Here is a 23,271-nt window from a genome sequence, read left to right as displayed (position 1 = left end):
ACTGGGCTGAGACAGAGTGTAAGACGTACAGTGTTGTGAAAAAAGTATTTGCCCCCTTCCCAATTTCTTTCTTTCTTTTTCATTTTGTCACACTTAAACTTAACATTGATGATCTGAAACAAGTTTGTAAAATGATGCTTTTATTTCAAATGAAGGTTTTGGGGTGACAGTTATTTTTCACATATGGTTAGGGATTTTTGCATAGCATTTTTCTTTAAAGAAATAAAATCATCATTTAAAAACAACATTTTGTGTATACTATGGTTTTCTTTGTTTTTGTATAAGAAAATCGAAAGAAGGAAATACTTTGCAGCATTGAAGGAGAAGATTTTGCATGACTTCATTAGATATTCTGACTGATGTAAAAAAAAGAAGAAGAAGAAGAAGAAGAAAGAATATCAGCTAATTCTGAAATAAAGTTTGCGGTTTTCTCAGGTTTGAAAAACTAAGCTGCTGCTCTTGTTAGTATTTAATTTTCTCGTAACCATATCTTGTCCTACAAAGTATTGAACAGCTGTAACTAAGAGTCTTATTTATTTATTTATTTATTTATAATAGGTACAGGGTGACTTAGTCTGACCGTACGTGCTGGTCTATCAGAGACATCAGTACTGCAGTACATGTTGTCCAGTATACGCCAATATGAGAGAGCCTTTCTTGTATTATTTTCACAGAACACAAAGAAAAAGATACTTAGGATACTTCAGAAGTTGTTACCTCATAGTTTGTCCAGCAGTGTCTTGTTACAATGTGCTCAGTGCTGTCTGCAGAATCAGAAATGAGCATTTCGTGCAGTGTTCACAGTCACTGCTGTATCAATATATGAAAAATGTTTATTCCCTCAAAATCGGCTTCAGCACCAGAACTCCAGTACGAGCCAGTCTGCTTTTTCTCACAAGTAGAGCTTAGTGTTGGCATGCTTGTTAGCAACAATGATACACAAGGAAGACAACTCACACTAAAGGCAATGAGTAATGTTGACAGTGAGGCAAATGAGGTTTTCTTAAAATATAGTTGGTTTCCACAGAATGAAACTGATTGAAGTGATAATGCTGTGTACAGAGAAATCCTTTTGTTGCATGTGTTATTGCACTTAGTACTCAGATCATGATGCCCAAACAAGAACATCAACAAAGCAGGTGAATGAAACAGGTCTTATTACTCAGCGAGAGGCTGCTCTTCCTTAATAGACCAGCATACTGCCTTCAGAAGTGAGCATGTTTCTGTCAAAAACCTTGACTTTATAATGATTCAAGGTGCTAACACTGAAGACATCACATAGGTGTGTAGTTTTGCATAATGCCCATGCTTTATGTTAAGCTCAGATTAGGGCAGTTTTGGATTTCAGTAATTTAATGGTATCACGTATTTTTTGTACTTTAATATTAACTTCATTTCCTTGCATATCTCCACCGGAACAAACAGGTAGTAGACACACATTCTGACAGCTGAATGGAATCCAAACAGCCTGCAACATACAGCAGTGCAACATCATAGATACTCTACCTGCTTTGCCCTGTTTGTGGTTCTTGGCCGCAACGCTGTTCACGGCTTCCAGCCCTCTTGTTGAGAGCAGCTTTGGGATTTCTCCGTGCAGCAAAGCCAGGCAGAAGGTGTTGGCAGGGGGTGGAAGTGTTGACTTTCCCTAGTGGATTGTGATCCATCATCTCCCTTTACCTCACTGAGATGAAGCTAGCTGGCTGGCCCTCAGTCTAAAGCCGATCCCTAATCAGGTATCACACACCACAACACACACTCTTGAACCAACAATGAGCAGCAAAACTTGTTTTAAGTGGCACTATGCCACCCTTGTGCCTTTGTGTGTATGCTAACACAAAGGCATTTATTTCAATCTAGGTAAATTAATTAAACATGCTTACAAAATGCAGACTGTACACTTTTTTCACATCAGCATGTATGCATACACATTAGAGACTTTTCTGCTTCTCCCTCACAGAGTGAAGGTGTAAACAGGGCTAAGTAAGACAAGGGCAAACAAACAGTGGCGTAAGTCTTTAATAGAGTTATTACAACCAGCTCCCTCTAATGATTTATAGTCACATAATATCCTGGCCCTCTGGATTCACTCCAGGAGATACTAGCAGCGTTCTCTTGGAGAGTAATCAACAAGCTTTCTACCTTCCACCAGACTTCATGATAGCCAGTTTCACTGGGTGGAGATCTGTTGCCTAAGGTTTTATAATGAACACTCTTGTGCCTTTTCTGCTTAGAAGAACTTCTAATTTATGTATTCATTCCTTTTTGTCTTGACTACAAAGGCAGAACGTGTCCCAGTTCTTTATATACAGTTTTTCTTTCAGCTGTTGGGCCCACTTCCCAGGCAAAGCCGTGTAACTTCCGTAAACCAATCCTGCCTGCACTCTCAACGTGCGTCTGAAGTTTTCTTTTTCTTCTGTCAGTGTCTAGTCAGTACGTGAGCTTTGCCGCATGTCCGTTTTTGGCCACGAAATTTAAAAATTCATCATTTCTGGGCAGATTGGCAGATCTGGGAGATTATTTTAAGGGCTTTAATGAACTTAGTGTTGATTTTTTTTTAATGTTTGAGAAAAGACTGATGTATGTCAAAAACCAAAAGCAGCATATATTCTCAGTGGACTTTTTAATATTAAAGGGTGGCCTCTGACAACGTTTAAATAAAAGTTTTAGAGTATCCAAACAGAAGAATAGATGAAGATATTTAAAGCCTTAAAATATTTTATATTTGTAGATTGTCTGTGAAGCTGCTGGTGCTTATCGGGGATTATCTTGCCAGAGGAACCCTTCTGTTCACAGCTTGTCTGTGTGAATACTCTAGGCTTCTACTGTTGAAACCGTTAAATACTGTGAGATATTTCTTTTCAGTTGATGAGTTTTTAGTAATTGAAGTTTACAAAAAAATTGAAATGCTGATTAGTTGCGTTTGCAGGTTCTAATTATCTTCATGCTACAAAAACAAAAACATTAAAATGAGATTTGCTCTTATTAGGTACTTCATTTCAGTGCTTTCACTTTTACCTAAGGGTAGATTATCAGCAATTGCTGTCTTAATATCTATTGATGATTTTGTTAGTATAATCAGCAATCATGGACTAAAGAATTATTAGTTTTTTCAACAGTCAGACAAACAAGGATAATGTTTAAAGCAACGGTTGGATCTGTATTGCCGTTAGATCTCTTTGGGCCTTTTGTTTCAGTATTAGCTATGAAGTTCTGTGTTGTACAGAAAGTCAGGCAAAGGAACAAAGTTTACATTTAATCAAAAATCAGTTCTGTTGACTTGTGACTGACTCTACAGCTTTTCTGATTACTGCAGTCACACGTGAATGACTTCTGACGTCTTGCACTGTTATTCAGGCTCAGCTTACAACACATTAGCAGATATTCATTCATGTGGTACTCTGTTTTTTTAGCTGCGGTCCTAACGGAGTGCCTGTTCTCTGGTAAATCCATTGCTCATCGTGTCTTCTAGTTTCAGGGCTCCGAATCTCCGGTTAAAAATGTTAAGTTGGTAAGTCAGTGTGCCAACATCAGCACGCTCCTGTTAATAAACGATTGCAGTACATACTGAATCAACATTTGCTAACTCCTGCTGTTTACTTTGTATACCTTTTGCACAAAAATGCCTCAAAGGATGACTTAAGTTCTCTTATCTCATTTTTACAGGTTGGAACATTATTTAGGCTGCCACTCTAAAGTGTTTCTGTCTTCTTAAATTATAGCTCTCAACTGGATCCTTTGAGTTTCACTCATTCATAATATTATTGATGAAACGTAAATATTAATAGGTTCAATTAAGAGTCTGCAAAGGATTTGTACTAAGCAGAAAACAAATTACACGATTAAATTGATTCAGATTTGGCAGAAAGTCTCAACCAACAGTGTTAATGAAAACGGGACGCATTAGCACAGTGCCTTGATGTCCTTTCCAGGTCCTGTATTTACAGTATTCCATGTTTTTAATTTTCCTGTTTTCTCCTGTCTTATGCTTAGTGTATAGGGGCGATCGTGGCTCAAGAGTTGGGAGTTCGCCTTGTAATCGGAAGGTTGCTGGTTCGAGCCCCGGCTTGGACAGTCTTGGCCGTTGTGTCCTTGGGCAAGACACTTCACCCGTTGCCTACTGGTGGTGGTCAGAGGGCCCGGTGGCGCCAGTGTCCGGCAGCCTCGCCTCTGTCAGTTCGCCCCAGGGTGGCTGTGGCTACAATGTAGCTTGCCATCACCAGTGTGTGTGAATGGGTGGATGACTGGATATGTAAAGCGCTTTGGGGTCCTTAGGGACTAGTAAAGCGCTATATAAATACAGGCCATTTACCACTCCTAAAAGGTTGATTCTGCTCATCTGTAGTGTTTATATTTACCACAAATTTTTCTTTTTTCTTTTTTTTTTTTTTTTTTCCTTTTTTTTTTTTTTTTTTTTTTTTTTTAAATGACATCAGAAACAGCAGTATGCGACATTACGTGATGGCAGAGCTTCAGTTCATCCTTTGTCATTTTTTTTTTTTTTTTAATAAATAGGACAGGGGGAATGAATGAGAGAAAGAGGGGGAGAGAAAGAAAGAAAACCAAAGGGGAGAAGAGACGGTGAGAAGGGGGGGAAAGAGAGAGAAAAAAAAAAAAAGAACTCCTGGGTCACCTGTATGGAGAAAAAAAAACAAACAAACAGAGGAGACAGCAAACAACAAAGAGCAACATAATAATAGAGAAAACAAAGCACCATCACAATAAACTAGCTGGTCATAGATATCAATATTTACTAAATAATAAACGATATTGTGCAGCACGCAAGATAGACAGCGCACAGTGTGCTTTGAGGCAGCAGCCAAGAAAGCTTTAGTCCGCGTCTGTGAATACCCATGTGTGCATACCTGTGTGGATCAGCATGCTTGCATTCCAAAGGTTTCTCCATGTAATGATCTGCTAGGGAGTGTGGGGGGGCCACAGCCCCGTCCTCCAGGGTGTGAAGTGGGTATGGAGGAGCGGGTGGAGGGAGGTTTGGAGTCTTCTCCCACCCCCATTCTCTGCGGCCTGCTGGAGCGGGAGGGCTAGTAGGAGGAGTTGGCCGTCCGACTGCGGTCTGGGGTGTGGGGCCTCCCTGCTGCTGCGGAGTCGGGGTGGTCTGCCTCTCCCCACCGCAGGGAAAAGGGTAACACCACCTGGGTCTGGGTGCAATTCCCCCCTCCAGGGGCAAGGGTACCTAGACCCGGTTTGTAGAGTACGCTTGGGGAGTGTGATTGTGTGTACAGCGTCTCTCTATGTCTGTCTCCACGTTGGTTGAGTGTGGAGTGAGTGCATATGAGAGCATGAGGGTGGGAATGGATGTTTGTGTCTGTGTGTGCCTGTATGTCTGTGTCTATATGTCAGGTTGGGTATCAGACGCCACCTCTCTGGGGACACCTCAGGCCCTCCAAGGTTTGGAGGCCTATCTCCACCCACCACCACTTCCCCTGCCGGTGGCGGACTCCCTCAGGTGTCGGTGTGTTGGTGGTTCTTTGTGTCTGGGGGTGGGCGTCCGGGTACACACCGGCTCACTCCTTGGCGGCCGCTTGTCGGGGCCTGGGGCCTGGGGCTCGCTCGGGCCCCTTTGGAGGTGGGGTGCCCCCGGCCTCTCGGCCTGGGGCTCGGTCACTCAGGCACAGCTGGGGGCCGGCGGAGCTCACGGGCGCGTCACTGCAACTCCCCCTGACTTCTGCTCCGCGGCTGCTGAGTGACCCCTCATCTGGGACTCTCCTCAGCTCTTACTGGAACAGTGGCGCGGCTGCCCCTCTGTTGGTCTTCCATGGTCTCTTGTGTTCTGGGGGCCTCTGGATGTCTGGAGTTCTGATCTCCTCCTACCACAAATTTTTCACTATTTCCATTTTTATGTGTTTACAGAAAGATGCACTCATACCTTTTCATTAATAAAACAGTCCCTTTTATTGCGCTCGGCTACTAGAAAAACAATCTAAGTTTAAAGTCCTGATTAAAGTGGTCAGATGAAAAGGCTGAGGATTATGCAGTATAGAGGTAGAGCCTTTTTATAGGATTGGCCATTGGTTTATTTTTGAAAATATGGAAGGGGTGGAGTAGATTGAGGTGTTTTTAATCGGTCATCACCTCCTCCTGCTTAGTCTACATTTACATAAATGAATGTGAGGAAACGGCGGTTCAGTTTTTGTCTGAACACCAGTGGCTACCAACCTGTCAATACTGGTGTGAATGCATTACTCAGTTGCTGCCAGGATTTCCACTCAGGTATCTGTGATTGTGGAGTGCATACTGCTTTTCTCCAGGATTTGTTATTTTACAGTGGGACAGAAATTACTGTGAAAAACCATTTCAGCGGCACTGGGTATCCTGGTTGATTAAAAAATTATCAAATTCATTTTTTTTCTCTTAAAAGAAAAATGATTTTCTTTATGAGAAATTCACTTTATGTTCATGATTAAACACGTTTGGCTTGATGTTTTTTAACCACGTTAACTCGACATATATTTAACTCTACATATTTTCTTCAAAATTTACACCAGGTTGCAGAACTTACTGTCAAAGTGAATGCTCAACTAAGGCTCCATCTTAAAGGAAGTGCATTATATCCTAGGTTATCTTACATGATTTCAAATGTATGTATTAATCTGTAATTATGTTTCCAAAATGCTGGCAGTGAAGTTCTATATTACTGTATTCCACTTCTTTATGTAATGTAAAGATTGGACACTGAAACTGATGAAGTCATTTTGAGGAAAATAAATCATAAACAACTTTATGTTGTTTTTATATGTTTTTTTATATATAACATAGGTGCTGTATTAAATTATTTCAAACATGTGTTGACATATGTCACTATTTTTGCATTCTTCTATTCACATTAGGCAGTGTCCCAGTCTATAGCTTAAGAATTGGATACGCCCAAGTGTGATTGGCTGGTTGCTTTTCATCCTTTATTAGCCCATCAAGACTCACTCTCATTTCATCAGTCCATAAAACCTTAGAAAAACCAGCCTTGAGATATTTCTTGGCCCAGTCTTGACGTTTCAGCTTGTGTGTCTTGTTCAGTGGTGGTCGTCTTTCAGCCTTTCTTACCTTGGCCATGTCTCTGAGTATTGCACACCTTGTGCTTTTGGGCACTCCAGTGATGTTGCAGCTCTGAAATATGGCCAAACTGGTGGCAAGTGGCATCTTAGCAGCTGCACGCTTGACTTTTCTCAGTTCATGGGCAGTTATTTTGCGCCTTGGTTTTTCTACACGCTTCTTGCGACCCTGTTGACTATTTTGAATGAAACGCTTGATTGTTCGATGATCACGCTTCAGAAGCTTTGCAATTTTGAGACTGCTGCATCCCTCTGCAAGATATCTCACTATTTTTGACTTTTCTGAGCCTGTCAAGTCCTTCTTTTGACCCATTTTGCCAAAGGAAAGGACGTTGCCTAATAATTATGCACACCTGATATAGGGTGTTGATGTCATTAGACCACACCCCTAGACCCGGTTCGTAGAGTACGCTTGGGGAGTGTGATCGTGTGTACAGCGTCTCTTTTTGTCTGTCTCCACGTTGGTTGAGTGTGGAGTAAGTACATATGAGAGCATGAGGGTGGGAATGGATGTTTGTGTCTGTGTGTGCCTGTATGTCTGTGTCTATATGTCAGGTTGGGTGTCAGGCGCCACCTCTCTGGGGACATCTCAGGCCCTCCAAGGTTTGGAGGCCTATCTCCCCCCACCACCACTTCCCCTGCCAGTGGCGGACTCCCTCGGACATCGGTGTGTTGGTGGTTCTTTGTGTCCGGGGATGGGCATCCAGGTACACACCGGCTCACTCCTTGGCGGCCGCTTATCGGGGCCTGGAGCCTGGGGCTCGCTCGGGTCACTTCGGAGGTGGGGTGCCCCCGGCCTCTCGGCCTGGGGCTCGGTCACGGGCGCGTCACTGCAACTCCCCCTGGCTTCTGCTCCGCGGCTGCTGAGTGAGCCCTCATCTGGGACTCTCGTCAGCTCTTTCTGGGACAGTGGCGCGGCTGCCCCTCTGTTGGTCTTCCTTGGTCTCTTGTGTTCTGGGGGCCTCTGGATGTCTGGAGTTTTGATCTCCTCCATACCTGCTTCATGCCCTGGTGGACGGGGCTGTGGCCCCCCCACACCCTCTAGCAGATTATAACATGAAGGAATCTTTTAAAAAAACAAGCACGTCCATGCTCACAGGTGTACACACGGGTGATCACACCCACAAACGACACCCTTTTTGGCTCCTACCTCAAAGCACACAACACAAAGTGTTCTGTTGATCTTACGTGCTGCACAATAATGTTTAACATTTAGTATTTACTGTCATATTCCCATATATCATTGTGATGTTGTTTATTCTATTACTCTTGTTCTCTTCTGCTTGTTTTCTTTTTTCTTTCTCAACAGGTGATCCAGGTGATTGATATATGCATTTCTTTTTTCTCTGCCCGTTCTGTTGGTTTTTGTTTTTTGCCCTTCTCCCCCGTCCCTCTTCTCAGCTGTTTTTCTTTCCCTCTTTCTTTCTCCCCTTCTTTCCCCCAGTCAAATCTGTCCCGTATTCAGCAAGTGAAAATAAAATAAACAATAAAAGGTGAATCAAATGGACCATTATGGCAAGGCTGGGATGGTCAATTTGGTAAAGTAAATCCGTTGGGCATCTTTCTTTGCCTTTAGACAACAATTCTGATGGCAAAAGAGCCAAACAGGACAGGCAAAAAAAAAAAAAAAAAGAAGACCACACCCCTTCTCATTACAGAGATGCACATCACCTAATATGCTTAGTTGGTAGTAGGCTTTCGAGCCTATACAGCTTGGAGTAAGACAACATGCATGAAGAGGATGATGTGGACAAAATACTCATTTGCCTAATAATTCTGCACTCCCTGTATTTATGCTGTGTTGTCATGTGAAGTGCTGTCATTCTGATTTCTTGGTCACCTGTATCAAATGACACTGCTCAGCAGTGGCTGACGGAACGTGGAATATCCTGTTGCATCCTTTACTCATTTGGCAAAGCCCCATTGGTAGTGTTTGTATCAGCTCAATCTATAAACAAGGCCACTTAATCAGTCAGCTCACTGGGCCTAGATATAAAGCCCCTCAGGTTGCAGTCCCTGCTAAGCCTCTTTAAATCATGACTTAGGCTTTCTGTTGACTTCCTTGTTTATTTTGGTTGGCGTCAGAGGCAAATTTAGACATCAGAGCACTGCAGTGTTATATTTTCCTAACTTTTCTATTGACAGCAGTACAGGATAGAATGAAAACTGGTCTTATGTCCAGTGTTGTCAATGTTGTGACGGTACAATGTGCTTGCACAGCCTATTAAGACTTCCGTTGCTGCAGCAGAAAGAAGATAAGGAGGTGATTTGACAGAAATCAGTGATGCATATTTAAAACACCCTTTAACTGAAATACAGCAAAAGTTCAAACTGTTCTGATAATGCGGGGACGTTGCAAACGTTAGCTAATGTCGCCTTAATCACTAGAGATTATTAGCTATATAAACCTCCCACTACTCTATTGATATGAATGGTAGCATTTTACACAATTCATACCGCTCTAAATATGAAAGTGATGAACTACAAACCTGTTCTCCACTCGCAAAAGAGGGGTACATGTTGCTCTGTGCTAAATCTGCATAATAAAGGGAAGGTTTGTACTGTATGTACAGGTCTGATTTTCCTGTGTCTGTGCTGAATAACACTACTTTAAGTGCTTGAACATTGGGTGAACTGCCTCTGTGTGGTTAAGAGACTAAAATAATGTTATGCATGTTTCTCATCTTATCTGTTTTGCTACAAATAGTTGTTTGCTTCTTTAATGACCGAGCCTTTGCTTTGGGTTTGATAACTAAAGGCTCCACCCTAAAATGATTGAAATCATTCACTCTGAATTATTCTTAGACACTACAATAGCTCAACCAGCTAATTACATTGCTTTTGAAGGTAACATTGTGATGTGTATCCAATTGAACTGAGGTGGTTTGCAAATAAGCTGTTATTTCAGTTTCATTGTCTCTGTGGTGCTCATTCCATTATTAGCAACACTGGTAATAATTCACCGCAAATATTATTAAGGCAGCTGTAAGATGTTTGCTGTTTTGCTCAGAAAACTTCAAATCTCAGAAGATCATAACCGTCAATTCTATTCTCTCAACTTCTACAATCTATGAAAAGTTCAGTGTTATTACATGAAGATGCATTTTTGGAATTGCATCCTGCATTTTCAAATTAGCTTTGAGAACCTGCTTTGTGCCCGGAAGTCTTGCCTAAAAAAATACTAAAACCTGTGACTGTGGTTAAAGCTCTTGTGGAAGATTCAGCTCTGCTCTCTCACTGGGTGGTAACATGTTATCCTTGGTAACGCAAAGTAAAACGGTCAAAGGTTAGGAGATTGAATTATGCAATCAGTTAACAGACATCTATTTTATTGGGATTATTTACTGTCTCTTTAAAGTTATTTGTTGCCTTAACATTCACTTTTACCTTCTATCTGCATTAAGCACAGTTAAATGGTTATACGCCAAATAGTGGTGTATTCAATAGTAGCTCCCTACCCAACTAATTGCATTTACTTGTTGTTTAGTGTGGTTGTAGAGAGCATGTACTTTTGTCAGTGATATACAGTTTCATTACTTAGCATGATTATCTTCCAGAAGTCATTGCTAAGGATTGTATGAGTGGCTTTATCAGTATAAGAACCTTCAGCATATCATCAGAGATATAAAATGTATATAAAAGTAGTGTAATGCAGGTGTTATAGAATTTGACTTGCCCAAGGGGAAACTGATTTTGCACATTTCTGATTTAATTGATCAAATCTTCACCTGCCGAATCTTCCAAGTTTTGTGATTAATGTGTTTTGTACTGGCTGCTGGAGGTGTCATCAACAAAGGTGATGTGAAAAGTGACGTGGCAGGTGTTAATCAAATTTTATCAGTGTAAGAGGCTGGGGTTTGCTCTACGTTGAGGTACTTTTTCTTTGATGCTGAGGTATCACAAATATCACATTTCTAACCGAAGTATTGCAGCGTTATATCAATTTGTGGGTTCAAAGATACATAAATATATTTGTATTTATTGTATTTGTATTTATTTACTTACTGAAGTCTACACGGTTCTTATTTTAATGCAGCGAGGTGCCCAAGATTAGTGTTTGACACCTGAACTATGCATTGTTTTAATCAAAGGTTTACATTCACAGCATTTCATGCTATCGTTAATGAGACACATCTTTCATTTTGGACTACCTACATTAAAAATCCTGCTATATAGGCCTATGTAGGTATTGAGGCCTATCTCCCCCACCACTTCCCCTGCCAGTGGCAGACGCCCTCAGACATCGGTGTGTTGGTGGTTCTTTGTGTCCGGGGATGGGCGTCCAGGTACACACCGGCTCACTCCTTGGCGGCCGCTTATCGGGGCCTGGGGCTTGCTCGGGCCACGTCACTGCCACTCCCCTTGGCTCCTGCTCCGCGGCTGCTGAATGACCCCTCATCTGGGACTCTCGTCAGCTCTTTCTGGGATAGTGGCACGATTGCCCCTCTGTTGGTCTTCCTTGGTCTCTTGTGTTCTGAGGGCCTCTGGATGTCTGGAGTTTTGATCTCCTCCATACCTGCTTCATGCCCTGGTGGACTGGGCTGTGGCCCCCCCACACCCTCTAGCAGATCATTAAATGAAGGAACCTTTTAAAAACAAGTGCGTCCATGCTCACAGGTGTACACATGGGTGTTCACACACACAGACGACACCCTTTTTGGCTCCTACCTCAAAGCACACTGTGCGCTGTCGATCTTACGTGCTTGCACAATAATGTTTAACATTTAGTATTTACAGCTATATTCCCATATATCATTGTGATGTTGTTAATTCTATTGCGCCCGTTTTCTTCTGCTTGTTTTCTTTTTTCATTCTCAACAGGTGAAATTAAAAAAGTAAAAAAATATATATGTTGTTGCCAGTCATATTCAAAATTAGCTTATTTTTGTTTTAAAATGAGACATTGTCTCAGTTCAAACATTTGATATTTGTTTATGTTCTACTGTTAATAAAACATGCTTGCAAATCATAAAAAAAATTTTAAAAATTAAAAAATAAAACAGAAGCATTAAGGCTATCATTTGGTAACACACTGTGCTTTGATTGGTTTCCCCACTTATGCTTTTGACTTTCCTTTTAAGTGTTTTTCTTCAAATAAAATCCTTCCCCACTGCAAAAAAAAAAAATTAAAAAATCCTGCTTCATGTTTTTTGTTGAGTTTTTTGGTTTGTTTGTTTGGTTTGTTTGTTTTTAAGGAACAGAAAGATGTTTATGCTGTACTTCTGAATACTTGCAAGTAGAAAGTTTTTTTTTTATCTCAACTAATGGGCCATTTAAAAGTCCCTGCTGTGAAAATTACTTTTAAACAGGTGTGTCTTTGAGGTTGAGCTGTTGCATTTCTTAATTTCCTTCAAATTTCAGTGTTTAGACAGATTTGCTTTAGATAAAAATTAAGATGATGTTTGGCTGTCTACTTTTTGCCTTAGCAAAGGTTATTTATCATGCACCACGTGAACTATGTTTCTTTTTTTGTATACGTGTACATCTTACTGTCATTAAATGCTTTGTGGATATTTAAAAATATGAAATACAGTTTTAAATGATTAGTGGACCCGCTACAATAGCAAATACCTTTTAAGTGGAGTAGTGACAATGACTAGTGCAATGATTAGTACACGGATTTATAGACATTGAAGGTTTGCTGGTATTAATAACAATAAATGAATTGATGTAATTATAAATGAACATTTAGAGGATAGCGGCAACTCTGACACCAGTGTTGTTAAGATTTATGAGGCCATTTTATTGTTCTGTTTAATGTATTAGTCTCGTTAAATCAAACACTCCTTAAAGATTGACTTTTACTTGGACAGCAGACATTATGGTAACTAAAATGCAATCAAGAATAAAATGAGCCTTTGCACTAGACAAAACCCTAAAATGTCTCCATCACAGCACTATCAGGTTATAGAGTGATCCCTCTTAAGAATAACAATTTCATATTCAGAATTAACTTTTTTAATCTTGCTTTTCTTGATTATTTTTAGAGGCCTTTTCGTCCATAGTGGTGAATCCTAAAATTTTAGATTGATAATCCTCGTTTCCAGTACCAAAACTCTGCCAAACACCAAATCAACTTGAAATAATAAAGAAGTCAGAGTTCCTGGTAATAACTATAGCACTCCAAAAACTGGAGCCTAATAACCTCTGCTTAGGTAAAATATCACGTTCGAATGCTGTGAAAATCCTTACCAAAATTAAATTGCTGCATTCAATCAAAGATGATTAAAACAGAAACATACGTGAGGTGGGCTTAAAAGAGTGAACAGAACACACAGAAAATACTGTATTAAACTTGTTAAATATGTATCGTGTTTGCAAGTAAATATTGGATTATTTAAAGGGTATTAAAGATTTATGGGAGAAAAAGCCACATGTGCTTGATAATTTCCTTCTTACATTTTACTCTCTATGTCATTTTTATAGGGAAATCATGTTGAAATATGCATGACAAAGTAAAAGACAAAACCATGGCACTTGACTATGATGATCAAAGGATGTTTGTTTCCAGTGGTTAATGAGGTCTTCTTCCAGTTTCTGTGTTCTGTCAAAAGTTTGAGGGCTGTTTTTCCCCATTAATTCTCCACTGACTAATTTTGTTGTTATAAATTAAAGGTGATCAGCTGTTATCTTCTTGATTGCTTTTGATGCCAAAATAACAATTTCACTGACATTCTGCAGAGTTAGACGGTGACTGTGATTATTATGTTGTGTTATTATGATTACTAATATATATAATATAATAAGATGTATTTTAGAAAATACATTTTTTAAATAAATAAATGCTTTTTACTTCTCAAAAGCATTACAATATCTTTGAGGATTCAATATGCAATATTTTAATATTTATATGTTTAAATATAATATTTTGTTCTGCCTATGAAATTGAGGTATTTTGTGAATGCACTGCATTCTAGTACAAATTGGTTCCAACAAATAAGATCAGCTGGTCAACAGAAAAGTCAGTTCTGGTGTAGAAATAAATCACTTTGTCCATATTGATTTTTTTGTGTGTGTGTGTGTGTGTGTGTGTGTGTGTGTGTGTGTGTGTGTTTAATTGTCCTGCACTTCTGATAGCTTTCACCAATAATTCAACACACTGTTCCAGCAGGCAACAAATCAAGCTCAGCTGCAATCTTGGCAGATCAGCTCATCTGAGTGTCAGCTCACATCAGCTAATGGCTCAGCCAACACATCCAGTTTGTGCTATTTTTAAGCTACTCGAGCCTGTCTGCACATTTGTTAGCTGCTTTGCAACCCACTTCCACCTCACCTCCTTCTTTAATGCTGTTTCTGACTAAATCAATGTCATACCAGTTGTCACTGGAGTCTACTGTGCTTGGTCTGGGTCTGGAGAAACAGCAGCGTTCTTTCGACTGTAGTGATCCTGTTACAACACAAATTGTTTTATACAAATTGTTATTACACATAACCCTGTTTTACAAAAAGGAAGGAAGCCTAAAGAAAATGAGAAGCTAATACAGTTAACAAAATTTACATTTAAAAAAAACTGTGTCCTGTCTCACATCCCATCTACCTTTTCACACTCTCATGATGATCTTTATAAATACTGCTTATCTGAACTGTTTTTATGTTTTAGTTGTAGCTTAGAGGGCAGAGGAGTTAGTGTTTGCCACACAGCAAACTGGAGTAATGAACAAATGCAATGTTTTTCTTTAACTTTGTTCAAGAAAAACACACAAACGCACATTTTGAAATAAGAATAAAGTCACTCAAATTGAATTGCAAGTGTTTTCTATCCGTGTTATTCCATTGGCATCTTTTCTGCATGCCCCTGTACACCCCCTCCATATCAGCCCCTGTTGCATAGTCAGAATAAGCCATTTCCTTTTTAAACCATGTAGCCCAGGAAAAAAAAATCAAAACAAAACTGTGGTTTGCTTTGTACTCCCACGCATGATGTTTTTTTTTTTTTGTTCTTTTACGCACATTGAACTTCACACTGAGTTGCACCCAGAATGGGCAGCATGCCTGTGAACATTTCATGTTCACTTATTCAGATTTGTGTTATTTTTTACTCACATTATTTTCATTCTTATTAAAAGGAGAGGACACATCGTGTGTGTACCATGTTTACACTTGGTGTTTCAAAGCATTAGGTCTTCATCCGGTTAGTCGTATTATTAATCATTCATTATTGAATATTTTTGGTCCAGTTTTGCATTCAAATCTGTCTGTCATACATGCGAGCTCTGTGCAGTCCAGAAACAGCATTTTTTTTTAAAGACAGTGAAAGCTTTAAGTGCAATTGGGACGTTTCTGCATAAGAGAGCAGAGAGCTATTGGTGTTATGTGCACTATAAGGTAACCTACAATAAAATCAGTATGATTAACATTTAGTTGACAAAGACAAACAGACACTGTATAGACATATAATTCCACTCACATGTTTAATAACTCTTTCACGCTATAACCAGAAAATGCTGTAGAGTACACTTTTATTCGACCACCAAACAAAGTCAACTTTAATGGTGAAATTAAAAATCAATGGAAATCACAGTATGAGTGGGGTTTGTTTTTCGCATTTGTCCCAAAATAATGTTTAAAAATCTTCTTTTTCTTGCTTCTTCTTCCGAATCCCTGAAGAAAAACAGAGTGATTCATCTTTTTACACTTTCTATAGTGGTTCATGATGATTACTAAAAAGCAGTTTTGCCTGGGGGAAGGAGGAGGTTATGTGATTAGTCTGGTTTGCTTGGTAGCTAGATTACTCAGGCTGTTTGAGTGGATTTACATGTCATTATACTAGAAGTGGGGCTTGGCCCAACTTAGAAAGATTAACTTTTGTATTCCTGCGTTTCATCCAGATCCAGATTTGGATGCTGAAGTTTTTAAACAGGTTCTTCACCATTACAAGACTGGAATGTTTGTGGCACTGGACTGCAGGATATTGCCTTATAGTACATTTAAAGATAATAATACGGTAGAAAAATGAGAAGATATTGTCTTGATGTTCTCAGAAACCCAACACAATACACATGCTATCTCGGTCAAGTAAGTAATTTTTGTGTGATGTAGAGGGAATTTTCAGCCCTGCCAGTGAATCGCAGTCCCTGATTGCAATTTTACTGATGTCGTCCCCTTTCACCATAACAGCACACCAGATTTCAATTTGAAATCACTGCTGCAGTAAACAGTTTTATTGAAGAAACCACCAACAATACACTATCACAAGATAGCTTTTTATCAGCATGCAGAACATACTTTAACACCATTTTGCTACTGTGGAAGCTGTGTCACCGTGTTGATCAGATGAATGGGTTGTAAATTAAAATGTTTGTCAGTCAAATTGTTGGCACCCCAGAAATCCTGTGCTGGCCCTGGGTAAATGCATTATGTTATAAGAGGATTTGGCAGAGAATACAATCTGAATTGTTTGTTTTCCTCCTTCTCTCAGGCCTTTAGCTGCAATTTTATTATCTGAGGGAATTCTGTTCTCTCCAACAGTTGGATTTGGTATGCTATGTCAACAAGAGCCTCCGTTGATTGAATCGGTAACTGCACAGAGAGAGAGAGGGAGAAAATTGTTTACCAGCTTGATTCAATGATACAGAATAGAACTTTCACTTTGGATTGAAATGTTTCTTGCTTCTGTGTTTTGGGGCTTGTCTTCCTCATCGCAGGGGCAGCAATCAAGTACCAGTTTAGAAGCACTGCAGATTAAGCTGGTGTCACTGAGGTTGAGCTTCACGGATAAATAAGAAATAGCCTACAAGAAACTCCATTTGCAAAGAATAATAGGGCAAGTAGAGCACTAGTGGTAGTGTGGGTTAAAATCAAAGTGTATAGATTGGTGGTTACTGAAGAGTTCTTTCTAGTTATAGAGTCTTTCAGTTGTTTTAGGAATGAGGGTTGTTTTTCCATTATGAATAGCTCTTGAGAAAAGTTGTAATTTTCATAAAGTTATTATAATTTTCATTTTCATGAAGTCTTAAATGTTAGATTTTGACATATACAGGGAGTGCAGAATTATTAGGCAAGTTGTATTTTTGAGGAATAATTTTATTATTGAACAACAACCATGTTCTCAATGAACCCAAAAAACTCATTAATATCAAAGCTAAATGTTTTTGGAAGTAGTTTTTAGTTTGTTTTTGGTTTTAGCTATTTTAGGGGGATATCTGTGTGTGCAGGTGACTATTACTGTGCATAATTATTAGGCAACTTAACAAAAAACAAATATATACCCATTTCAATTATTTATTTTTACCAGTGAAACCAATATAACATCTCCACATTCACAAATATACATTTCTGACATTCAAAAACAAAACAAAAACAAATCAGCGACCAATATAGCCACCTTTCTTTGCAAGGACACTCAAAAGCCTGCCATCCATGGATTCTGTCAGTGTTTTGATCTGTTCACCATCAACATTGCGTGCAGCAGCAACCACAGCCTTAGAAAAATCAGTCTTGAGATATTTCTTGGCCCAGTCTTGACGTTTCAGCTTGTGTGTCTTGTTCAGTGGTGGTCGTCTTTCAGCCTTTCTTACCTTGCCCATGTCTCTGAGTATTGCACACCTTGTGCTTTTGGGCACTCCAGTGATGTTGCAGCTCTGAAATATGGCCAAACTGGTGGCAAGTGGCATCTTGGCAGCTGCACGCTTGACTTTTCTCAGTTCATGGGCAGTTATTTTGCGCCTTGGTTTTTCCACACGCTTCTTGCGACCCTGTTGACTATTTTGAATGAAACGCTTGATTGTTCGATGATCACGCTTCAGAAGCTTTGCAAATTTGAGACTGCTGCATCCCTCTGCAAGATATCTCACTATTTTTGACTTTTCTGAGCCTGTCAAGTCCTTCGTTGCCTAATAATTATGCACACCTGATATAGGGTGTTGATGTCATTAGACCACACCCCTTCTCATTACAGAGATGCACATCACCTAATATGCTTAATTGGTAATTGGCTTTCGAGCCTATACAGCTTGGAGTAAGACAACATGCAAGAAGAGGATGATGTGGACAAAATACTCATTTGCCTAATAATTCTGCACTCCCTGTATATTTTATTCTTGGACTCTAGATGAATAAAATTCTAATGAGGAATAGTTTACATTTTAAAAGCGTGTTTACATGCAAAGTTATTACGATCATGGATAAGAAAACAGTACAAAAAGTACAACTTTGATTAAAAAATAAATAAAGCAAGTTTCTAGTGTCATAGCTTGATCTTGGATATATTCCTATATCTATTAGCTACTAACAGATAAAAGCATACATGCTGCAGTTGATAATTAGTGTTTTTAAAAAGACTTGATAACAAGTTTTCTACCCCGACGCTGACAACATTGAATGCACAACAATCACATCAGTATCTTTGTTTATGAAGACTCAAGCAGCTCTCGGGCAGTCAGTACGCAATTTAATTATGAAATATACTGAAAGAAAAACAAACAGAGTAAAAGGACTGTTGGATCACAGTTCTTATCTTATAATTGCAGGTTATCTTTCAAGAGAACTAACTTTATCTTTGTTATGATTTAACATTGTCAGGCCAAATAAGAGCTGTGCTCACTGCTCCATGTTTAAACATGCAATTGCTGCTGATTTAAAGAGCATATAATGCTAATTATGCTAATTTACAAACACAGAATTTCTAGTCTTGGACATACTAGATTAGCTTTGCATGATTTATATTCATGGATCCAGGCATTTTTTTTCACCCTGCTCATTTTAAATATTAGCATCCAACAGTGGAACAACATATGTAACAAACAAACACAAATCTTGCCTAATGCTTTGTGTTGTGATGTTTTAATGTTTTTTTTTCTCAATATAAGCAGTTGAGGGATCCCATCTGCTTAATACCCTGTCAATGATGATGTTGCACTATGCAAATTTGGGAAGACAGTCAGAGGAAGCGAATATTGTGATGCATTAAATAAGACTATCAAACTCTGTTAGGCAGCAGTATTTAGGGGTAAAGCTAAAGCTGAACTCTACTAACCGAATTACAGTCTTTGCTTTGCACTTTGCCATTATAATTTGTGCCCTGCCAGTAATTGCTCCCAAGCAGGTATTTCTCCATCTTATTAGAACTGGGAAAGAAGAGTTAATAGTTTTCTGCCTTCGGGCCCAAAACCCTTCCAGGCTAAGTCTTAAAACCTTTATATCAGATTGCTGTTGGGTGTGTAGAAAATGCATTCAGTCCCTGCCTGAAACTTGTTGTAAGCATTCATACTGTCCTTGCCAAATTGTCTGGACCCTCTGTGTAAGAAGCATTCAAATGTGGAAAGCAGAGCAAATGAGGCTTAACTGGAGCACTCCAATGTGAAGGCCTTCAAATTATCCAGTTTTTTTCAACAGCCCCATGGGATAGGGGAAGGCATTTGTTATCAGAGAAGGATAATTCTGTTGGCACTACCACCACCCACTATGACCTCTCTAATAAACATAAAGTAGAATTATTCCCTTGCTGACAAGGACAGAAAAAGCTTTGAAAAAGTATCTGCCATTAATACCAGAAATACAAAGTTTGAGGGTTTAGAAATATTTAAAAGTGTATTTCGCTTTCTCCACTATTTCTATGTCAGCAGCCAAATTGTAGCATGTTTGTGCCCATTTCCCCTGCTTTCTGCAAAACATTTGATTCCCTTGACTTGCATCCTTCCAATAAAGCAGCGTTTGGATGGCACTGGGGTCGATTTGACTGACTCACCAGAGACTTATTCAACTACAGCCATTGTTCACCTGCTATAAATGTGGCTGTGCCTCAAGGTTCCAGCAGAACATTGCTGGCTAAGCAGCATTGTTTTAGTGAGGATAAATTATTAAGTAAAAGCTTGTAGTGAAGATAGACTCTCTCCGTGTGAAATGAAGTTTTCCAAGGTTTTTTAAAAACCTTTTTTAGAGTAAGACATCACACCAGATTTACAAAGGGAAATGCTTTGGATGGATACATGAGTAGATGATGGAAGGAGATCATATTTATTGTTGAATCCATATTAGAAATTATAGGCATTAACAGAACGGTGAATGTAAGGAGACAAAGATAAGAGAGGGGATGATACCTTTCTTATCCATAGTCAATCATGTACTACACTATGACTCAGAAGAAGCAGTACTGCACCTTCTGCTGTGCCTCTTTATGGACAAGGAGTCATACTGCAGCACGATAATGAGCCAAGACACACCTCAAAGATCAACAAGTACCAACTGACAATTACTTTCTTCCACAGTCACCTCAAATGCCACTGAACACTTATAATAACTGAGAAACCTAAACATCCTCACACGACTACAGAATGCTTGTGAATAGTGCAGCGATAACTTTCGTTTTCAGGTTTGAACGAAAGTGGCGTCGGTGCACTTCCAGACAAACAAAAGCAAACTAGAAACATCTTGACTTGTGGCGTCAGATGTTTGGGTGCCACCTAATTGCAGATTCATACAGTTTGTACCATTTGGCACTTAGTTAAGACTAAATAAGCTAGATTTAGGCTTTGAAATCACTTTTAAAGATTTTAAGAAACATCTGTTCTGTTAATGTGTTCCAATACAAAAGCTGTGTACAGGGTGGGCCATTTATATGGATACACCATAATAAAATGGGGATGGTTGGTGATATTAAAGTCCTGTTTGTGGCACATTAGTATATGTGAGGGGGCAAACTCCTCAAGATGGGTGGTGACCATGGTGGCCAGTTAGAAGTCGGCCATCTTGGATACAACTTTTGTTTTTTCAATAGGAAGAGGGCCATGTGACACATCAAACTTATTGGTAATGTCACAAGAAAAACAATGGTGTGCTTTTGAAAATTGACCTTGAATAACAGAAAATCAGTTATTCCTTCTTATTTAAAATTTTTGGTTTGAATTTTCTTAATAATCTCCTCATTAACAATACTTTACTTAACTGAGCCAGTTAAAAATGGATTTTCTTCCTTTTAAGTTGAGTTTCTTTGTGCCACTTTGCCACAAACACACAGATACCAAACTTTGTGCTTCTGATCAACTTCTTCCTTGAGTGAGCTTAATAGAAAGTGAAATGGAATATCAAAGCTATAAAAAAAATCTCTTTGATTTTTTTTTTCCTTTTCCCCCCTGCTTGACTTTTTTGTGCACAGGGTGTCACTGACAGCTTATTTTCAAAGCAGCTTTATTTTATTAATTTTCTTCAAGGGCTAGACTCAGATGTGGCCTTAAAACTATCTCGTTCTACTTCCCATAAATCATCTCAATACATGCTACAACATCATATCATGCATGCAAGATTCCATATCGTTTTCAAGCTTTTGTACTCGTGCATTTAGTCAATCTCTAGTCTTGGTTTTACACTTGTTTGCTTTTCCTCTCTCCCTCAGGTGAGTTTCTCTGGGTGAACGGTTCAGCGTTTGGAGGCCCCTGGGTGCTCAGTCCTTGGCTATGGGGGGGACAAGGTCCTTGTAGCCTGGACATGGCTGTGTTCTTCCACCCCAGGCAAAGTGGGCAGTACACTGTTTGGCTTATAATGCGAGACAAGTCCCCTCTCTCCCTCTTCTCAACCGACACTCTCCCGCGCATCACAGGGTAAGCCCATTTCTATACAACTACAATTGGGCAGAAGTGTTAGGATTCTTTTCTCTGTGGTTAATTAAATTTTTGTTGATGATTTGAGGGAATTAGAAACCACCAAAATGTGTTTTACTGTGGAGTTCAAAAAAGCTGAGATGAAATATCTTCATTCAAGACAATGTGTGCTTGTTTTTTGTCTGACATCTCTTCTTATCAGGACATTTTATTTTGGAGCATTTACTTATTTTAAAGATTTATTTTTGCGTCTGTGTTTATTCATTCATAAGATTTAGAACTTGTTGCGCTTGCTGTTTCAACACTGACAGGTACAAAACTGCTTTGTTGATGTTTTTCTCTTTTCTAGCATATTACCCTTTCACATGTAAACAAGACACACCTTAATGGAAAAAAAACAAATGTGATAATCTGGCCAGTTATATAGAAAAGTGAAATTCCCCCTGGTACTTTAGTGTATTTAAACTGAATATTGGTCCATTTTATCAAAGGAAGGTTAGGCAGTACAACTGCATTTCTTTGTTTTAAGCACAATGTTAGAGCAGGCGAGAGGGATATATTTACCAGGTTTATGTATAACAGCAAGAGTTTTAAATTTGATTTTATGCTGTGTTAACCTTGAGTTTGTTCCATTATATTTACAGTTGCATGGTTAATGCTGCATTTTATTTATCTGCATGTAGGCCTAGTAAAGATGTGACACCATTAGTGCAGTGGGTTACTGCTACAGTGACAGTACATAGTGATGTTTAGAGTGACTTTATGATCTTTGTAAAACTAAAGATTTGTGAATGGAAACCATTCAGAGTTTGTCTTCATTACATTTTTCACAGGTATCATAACCGCGATGAATGCTGGGTATATTTCACAGCACACATTTGTACTCATAGTAGGCACAAATGCCATGTAATATTAACATTTCTTCAAATACATTGTAAACAATGGATGAGTGTAAGTGAACCATCACAGGCCCACATTTTCAAATGGGCCTGGCAACATTGCGTATAACTGTGAGAAAGCATGGTACACAGTGATCACTCTGGTCAAGAGACTTGGATTTTTCCTGTCACAGATCATTTTCTTCCTTCTTTTCTTCTTCTTCTAGTTTTTAAGACCTGTTTTTTGCAGTGCAGTTTGTTACTACCATGTGTAATTTACTTTTGCAGCAGTCAAAGTTAATGCGTTAGTATTATCTTATGGTGCGAGTAATCCTTAATTAACACCAGGTCTGTGGCCCCCTCACGCTGCCTTTTCAATGAAGGCTTTTCTGAGATCTGCGTTTCACACTGAGAGCAACAGGGCGACAGAGGCCATAACAATACCCGCTTCACCACTTAATACTTGGTATGTGTGGTCATATCCATGGGTGGCTTTATTAACATATCTGTTCTTTTTAGGGAAAGTGTCTGTAGGATGTGGTAATACAAAGAGCTGAGCTCACCTTGCCTCTATGAAGTGGTTTCTTGGTGCTTGTGTGTCTAATCTCTTAAGGGGACTGGGATCATATGAATATCATGCTATATGCATCCCTCCAGCTTTGGCTGCACGTGAATGGGAGTGTGCATTAACGTGTGTGTGTGTCCTTAAGGGAGCAAAGCAGGGATGTGCTCATTACATGTGTGACAGATTAGGCTGTGCATTGTGTGCGCTCTCATTTGTAGTCAGAGACTGCC

General features: G+C 39.3%; 1 protein-coding gene across 4 annotated transcripts in view; it reads left to right on the top strand.

Moving 5' to 3' along the window:
• The window catches only part of alk (ALK receptor tyrosine kinase), a 485,678-nt gene that overhangs the window by 291,774 nt on the left and 170,633 nt on the right, over positions 1 to 23,271 (top strand). For all 4 annotated transcript variants that reach the window (XM_026152849.1, XM_026152846.1, XM_026152847.1 and 1 more), the window contains exon 4: positions 21,394 to 21,598. In XM_026152849.1, the coding sequence (XP_026008634.1) occupies positions 21,486 to 21,598 (113 nt within the window). In that variant the 5' untranslated portion in view covers positions 21,394 to 21,485. The remainder of the gene's footprint in view (positions 1 to 21,393; positions 21,599 to 23,271) is intronic.

The sequence above is a fragment of the Astatotilapia calliptera genome, chromosome 19 (assembly GCF_900246225.1).
Source record: "Astatotilapia calliptera chromosome 19, fAstCal1.2, whole genome shotgun sequence".
Taxonomy (NCBI): domain Eukaryota; kingdom Metazoa; phylum Chordata; class Actinopteri; order Cichliformes; family Cichlidae; genus Astatotilapia; species Astatotilapia calliptera.
The sequence above is the reverse complement of the archived record's forward strand: the minus strand, read 5'-3'. Positions and strand labels throughout refer to the sequence as shown.